This window comes from Phocoena sinus, chromosome 10 (assembly GCF_008692025.1).
Source record: "Phocoena sinus isolate mPhoSin1 chromosome 10, mPhoSin1.pri, whole genome shotgun sequence".
Classification (NCBI taxonomy): Eukaryota; Metazoa; Chordata; class Mammalia; order Artiodactyla; family Phocoenidae; genus Phocoena; species Phocoena sinus.
Genome location: NC_045772.1, coordinates 6980916 through 6987262, shown reverse-complemented (window position 1 = coordinate 6987262; position 6347 = coordinate 6980916). Strand labels below are relative to the sequence as shown.

The 6347-nt window shown below is 59.8% G+C and overlaps 1 protein-coding gene across 1 annotated transcript; it reads right to left on the bottom strand.

The window, feature by feature from the left end:
• Positions 1-640: 640 nt before the first annotated feature.
• On the bottom strand, positions 641-4909 carry LOC116760501 (cytochrome P450 2D14-like). The gene is given in 11 exon segments (XM_032645423.1): positions 641-847; positions 913-1029; positions 1495-1682; positions 1888-1994; positions 1996-2024; positions 2178-2351; positions 2755-2894; positions 2897-2914; positions 3003-3155; positions 3812-3983; positions 4700-4909. Coding segments are annotated over 11 exon segments (1491 nt in total). The 5' UTR covers positions 4886-4909.
• Between the last annotated feature and the right edge of the window lie 1438 nt (positions 4910-6347).

Sequence of the window (6347 nt, the reverse complement as noted above, 5' to 3'; positions counted from 1 at the left end):
GGCAGGGAAAGGGGGCCCATCCTATCTTGGGGTGACTAAGAGTCCCAGGGAGATGGCTCACTCCTGGGCTGCCATCAGGCTTCCCAGGGAGAGCTCTGGCATCTGAAGACTGAGCTGTGGGTGCTAACTTGGCCTATTGCTTCCCAGCCATCCCTGAGTTCGCCAGCTTTTGGGGCAGTAGACTTGATGGTGCTGGCTGAGCTGCTGGCCTGTGGTGCAAGCTGAGGGTGGCTGGGCCTGAAATGTGGGCATCCAGGTTGAGTGGGGTCCTCCTCATCCCCTCTGGGGCCTGAAATCTCTCACCAGCCTATTCTAGTTCGTTCCAGCAGAAGCCAGGACCTATTTATAGACTTTGTCACTAACCCAAGTAACCAGTATTGGGTCTCCAAGGGTGACTAGGGGGTAAGGTGTCACCTTCTGAGCCTCGGTATACCCATCTCTCAAATGGGGTCAAATGCCAGGTAAGGATGGATCAGGCAGGGGTAGGGGCTGGATCTGGGGAGGCTGCTGAGGCCCCATGAGCGCCAAGGGGCTGGTCAGGGGCCCTGGGTGGGACTCAAGCCAGGTTAGAGCCACCAGACTGGTTTATTGTACATCAGGGCTACTGCTGAGGAGTGGGTTGGGGGCTTGGTGCCCACCTCTAGCAGGGCAGAGCACAGAGCTGGTAGGGGGATGGGGTCACCAGGAAGGCAAAGACACCGTGGCCACTGGGGCGGGGCTGCCCAGTGGGCACTGAGAAGCTCAAGTGCTGCAGGAGGCTGGTGAAGAAGAGGAAGCGCTCCATGCAGGCGAGGGGCTCCCAAGGCACGAGCGGCGGCCTGTGGGCGGGCATGGGGGCTCTCTGAGCCTGGGGGCCTGGGCTCCTCCCCTTATCTTCAGGACAGGTAAGCAAACCGGGCACCCCACAGGTACCTGCTTGACGAAGCGGCCCTGGGCATCCAGGAAGTGCTCCGGGTGGAAGTGGGAGGGCTTCTTCCAGATGGTCTCGTCCTTCAGCACTGATGACAGGTTGGTGATGAGTGTCGTCCCCTGGCAGGAAATACCTGGCATGGGTGGGGTCTGGACTGGGGGATGCCTGGACCCCTGCGACCAAACACACATGGGCACACACCCTCTGCCTGGCACACACCTGGACTCTTCAAGTAACCCTCAGCCCAAGAAGCTTCGTGGCACCCTCCCTGTCCCCATGGCAGGGTAAGTGACTTGCCTCCCATGGGTGCCCTTACTGCCACCTGTCCCTTGGTGAACGGGCTCCTCCAACACTGTGACACGCTTTAGTTTGTCTTCCCTACCCGACTACGGGCTCTGAATGGACAGGGCCAGCCCTGCCTCTGCTCTCATCCTCACACCCACCCAGCCTGGGACATTCAGTGCCTGTGGAAATGAGGATTGGGTGGCTTGGATTGCAGTCCTGACCCCACCTGGCAATGCCCACATTGGGGCTACCAGGTGGCAGGTGGTGCCGAGCTGGGGTGAGGAGAGCCGCAGGCCTACCTTTGGGATGAGGAAGCCCTGAACTTCGATGTCACGGGATGTCATGTGGGGCAGGCCCAGTGCAATGATGTCCCCAAAGCACTGCACCTCATGGACCACGGCCATGGTGAAGGGCACGAGGGCCTGATCCCCCATCTCTGGTTGCCTCACCTGCCCTATCACCTCATCGACTTCCTGTTGGACACGTCCTGGAAAAACAAGCATCCTCATAGTGGTCAGACCCAAGGGCTGGGCCCTGATCTCCTCCTGACTCCTGTGTAGGGCTGTGCCCACTCGGAGGGGGAGGTCACTGTGACCTCTGCACAGAGCTGCTACTGGTGGCCAAACCCACCAAGCTCAGGGGCCTCAGGCTGTCCCTTTCCTCCCTCCCCCATCCCACCTGGCCCCTTGGGCTAGGCTTTTGCTGCACGTCTGGGTGCAGGATCATGAGGAGGAGGGCCCAGGCCAGCGTGGCCGAGGTGGTGATCACCCCGGCAGAGAAGAGGTCAGACACCACCAGGCGTGAAGCTGCTCTCGGGGTTCCCCTTGGCCTGGGCCACGCAGGGAAGGTAAGCGCAGGGACAGAGGGAGGAAGCCTCCAAATGGCCTCCCACTCTGCTCCTGTCAGCCCAGGTGTCTGGTCACGGGGTGCTACACAGGCCTGCGCTTGCCTCACGGGGCCTTCAACCCTCAACCCACTTCACCTCCACCTCATCCAAGAAGGCGTCAGTCAGGTCTCGGGGTGGCTGGGCCCGGTCCTGGGTCACCCTGTGCTCGATGACCAGCTCATCAATCAGGACCATGAAGGCTCTCTGCCCCGGGAAGACCCTGGCAGCCAGCCCTGGGATACGCAGGAGCACGGGGATTGCTTCCAGCACCTGTGGGGGTCACAGCTTTGGGGCCCTGGGACCTTGTGGTGCTCAGGCTTTCACCTGGACCAGTCAGGTCCTAGCCTCCTCCAGGATGTTCCCACCATTGACCTTGTTCCTCCCTAAGTGCAGGCCTCGCCCCTCTCTCCTGGCCCTGGGCGCAGAAAGATAAAGTCTACATCTCATGGGTGCCGGTGCCTTCCAATGAAGGAACCCTCCCTCCCCTAAGCCCGCTGACCCTCGCCCCACCTCTCCCATCTGTGTTGTCTGTCATTTCCCCACTTCCAGGCCTTTCCCCTTGCAGTTTCTCCTCCCGAAATGCCCTTTCCTCCTCTGACCCTCTACACAAATCCTCCTCCGGGGAGGCCCTTTGCAGGACGGAGGCCTCCTCTATGAAGCTCCCTCCCCTCACCTGGCGCACGAAGCCAACCTCCTCCTTCAGTCCATCCTCCAATATGTCCAACAGCTTGAGGATGCGAAGGTCGTTGTACTCAAAGCGGCTCCCGAAGGTCAAGGAGGCGATCACGTTGCTCACCGCTTTATTCAGGAGGCGTTGGGGCTAAAGGGGCGTCCTGGGAGGGAACGGTGCACGTCAGGGCGTCGCCTCCATCTCCTCTTCCCCAGCCTCTCCAAACCTGTTCCCTGTCCCTCAGCACCCACCGGCCTGATCGGCGAAGGCGGCACAGAGGCACGAGGCCTCCTCGGTCACCCACTGCTCCAACGACTTCTTGCCCATGCCGAAGTTGCGCAGGGTGGACGAGGAGAAGCGCCGCTCCTCGCGCCAGGCTTTCCCTTAGAGCGCCAGGATCACTCCTGGGGGCGGAGCGGGCACGTGGGCGTGGCTCGGGTGTGTCCCGGCCCCACCTTCTGCTCGCCCACAGCGCTGGCGGGCTCGCCGGTCCTCCTCGGCCCATCCCCTCCTGGTGCTCTGCTCACACAGCCACGCCCCTTTTGGGGGCAGGCCTCGCCCCTCTGCTCCGCCCACACCAACCTCACCCTCCCCTCCCAAACAAATCCCGCCCACTTTGACACCCCCTTCCAGCTGGGGACCGGTCCCACTCTCTGCCCGCCCGCATTGCTCGCCTACTCTCCCCTGCTAGGGTCAGGTCTTGGCTCCAATTTTTACTTTGCCCACCGGGACCCTCTTTCATCTTCGGGGAAGGTCCTGGCCCGGCCCTACCCCGCCCGCTCTGACTTTGTCCTCATTCCTAACCACCCTGACCTCCCCTTCGTGCCCGCGATGGCCCTGGGCCGCCCTCTCTCCGTAAGGCCCTGCCCCCTGCCTCGACCGCTTTTTTCGTCCCCGGACCCTTGGCACAGACTCCTTTCTCCTCTTGCTGCCCCTTCAAATTCGCTGGCTCTTCCCTGCACCGACTGTCCGCGACCCTGCCTCCCCTTGGTCCTGCCGGTATCGGGTCACTGCTGGCCCAGTCCCCGCCGGGACGCGGTCTGCCCCCTCCTCCGCTTGCCTTCCGAGCGCGGCCCGTAACCCATGTGCTCGTAAACTGTCGCAGGTGGGCGGTCGTAGTTGTCCTGGCTGCGGTACACCAGCGCCTCTCGCACAGCCGCCAGCCCGTTGAGCACGACGACGGGAGTCCAGACCTGCTGCAGGCTGAACACGTCCCCGAAGCGGCGCCGCAGCTGCAGGCCGAAGGTCGAGGGCGTTTGTCAAGCCCAGGCCCTGCCAGGCTGCGGGCCCAGCCTCATGGTGTGAGCCCTGCGGGACCCCTAGGCCCCTACCAGGAGCGAGGGGGTGCAAAGATTTTATCCAGTCTTGTGAGCCTAGGGGTTAATTACATCCACCACAGTCGAGGACCTCAAGTTGGATCAGACCACCCAGCTATGACTGCAGAGGTCACCAAAGTTGTCAATAGACCAAGTTAGCATCCCATTTTACAGGTGAAGAAACAGATTCATAGAGGTAAGCGTGAGGTCCAAGGTCTCATGGTGGCAAAAGATTTGAACCAGATCACTACCTCTCTCAACCTCGACTACCTGATTTAAGTAGGGCTCAAGACCACACTCCTCTCCCCCATTCTCGAGACCTTTCTTCCTGATGTAATCATAAGGGACTCAGGCTCATGTAATGTAAGAGCTGGCCAGCTGAATCCCCAGCCTGTTGCCAAGTCGTACTCCCCCACCCCCTGGCCTTTGCCCTCTTGGACCTCTGTTGGGAAAATCCAAACTGTTCTCGAGCCCTGAACAAATGCCCTCCCTCAGGAAGCCTCTCAAATCTGCCTCCTCCTCTTGGCCCAGTTCCTTTTCCAGCCTGTGACTTCACCCACCACCCCGCTGTCTGCTGCTAGGTGGGGTCCCTAGGACCTCCGCTGCACACTTCCCACCCCCACCCTCCTTACCTGGCTAAAGCTGAGAAGTGGGTCCTGGAAGTTCACCTGCAGCAGGTTACCCAACCCAGGCAGTGGCATGGGACCTGGTGGGTAGCGTGCAGCCCAACGTGAGTGCCGGTGCATCTGGTCCACCAAGAGCAGGAAGACGGCCACGGCCACGGCCAGGGTCGCCAGTGTATCCCCAGTCAGCAGCATGGCTGCCTCAGTGTGCACTGGGCTCCTCAATACATCAGACACCCAGGACTAGCCCAGGCAGGGCACTCTCAACTGCACCTCCAGGGCTCAACCAGTCTGGGTCTTTATGAAAGGAGCTGAGACTGGCCTTTGCCCTCTGCCCTGAGCCAACCTGCCAGGGAGAGTGTGCTGCCAGAGGGTGCAGGGAGGGGTCAGGGAAAGTCAGGTGCACAGATGGCCACCGTCCCTCCTGCCCTCTCCACGTGCTTACGGAGGGTAGGGGGAGGAGACACTAAGTCCTCCCTTTCCCCTAGCCTGACTCCCCAGCTCTGTAAAGATTCCGAGGAAGAATCAGGGGTCTTCAGATTTGATCCTGCCACCTACCTGTCACTTTAGGCTCACTCTAATGTGCTCACAGCCTCATCCCCAGAACATGTCCTTGTCCTCCCATGTATCACCTGCCTCCTCCTGAGTGGCCTTCACCTCCCAAGTTTGTTACTGGCCCTTGCCCAGCGCTGGAGGGAGGTCCTAATGACCAGAGGGACCACTGTAGGGGGATAAAGTTCTTGGTGTCCCCTCACTTCACACTAGTATGCTCAACACACACAGTCACACACTCATAAACCACACTTACATTCACATACTGCCTACTCACATGCTCACATGCATATTTACACACCCACAAAGCCAGACACATTAACACATATGTACCACTTACACGCTTGCACAGAGACCCAGCATCAAGTCCTCGGAGTTCTCAGTGGTTGCCTGGACCCAACCCACCTCCTCCCACCTGGAGGCTGCTGGCAGTGATGCTGGGGACCTTCACCTGGCTGGCCGCTGGCTCAGCTTCCTTAGTTTCTGCCCGTTTCTGCCTGGTTGTGGTCATGACAAGTTTGAATCTGGGGGTGGGGAGGCAGCAGGATTGTCTTCAGAGCTCCCTAGTCACATGACCAGCTGGTCTGATGGCCCAGAGACCCTTTCCTAAGTTTGTTACAAACTGGTCCTTGGACCTTCTAGCTCTTGTAGCCACCCAGGTGATGAATCTTCTTTGTGTCTGTGCCCATTTCCTAACTTGGAGACATGTGAGGTGGGCACTTTACCTTGTTGACTGGACTGCCAGTAAGCTCAGGGTACTAGAGTGGCTTAGCATAGGCTGTGACTGTCCTCAGAGGAGTGGGTCTGCTTCCTCCTCCTTGATTTGTCCTTGAACATCAGCTGTTCAAACTCTAGAAGACAAGGGCATGGATACCAGATGGGGATGTAATTTCTTTACATCCTCACAGGCCTGCTGAGGACCACAAAGAATGGATTCTCAGGCCTCTCCCTTTGCCAGCCTCCTCCCTCTCCATGGGTCCAGTCCACCCTGGCTCCAGCCCCGCACCTTCCAATCCTGACTCTCTGGTCCCCTTCAGTGGCTCCAGTCCTCGACGAAATGTGCAAACCTTGGTACCACCCTGCACCAGTGTGTGCCACCGCCAGG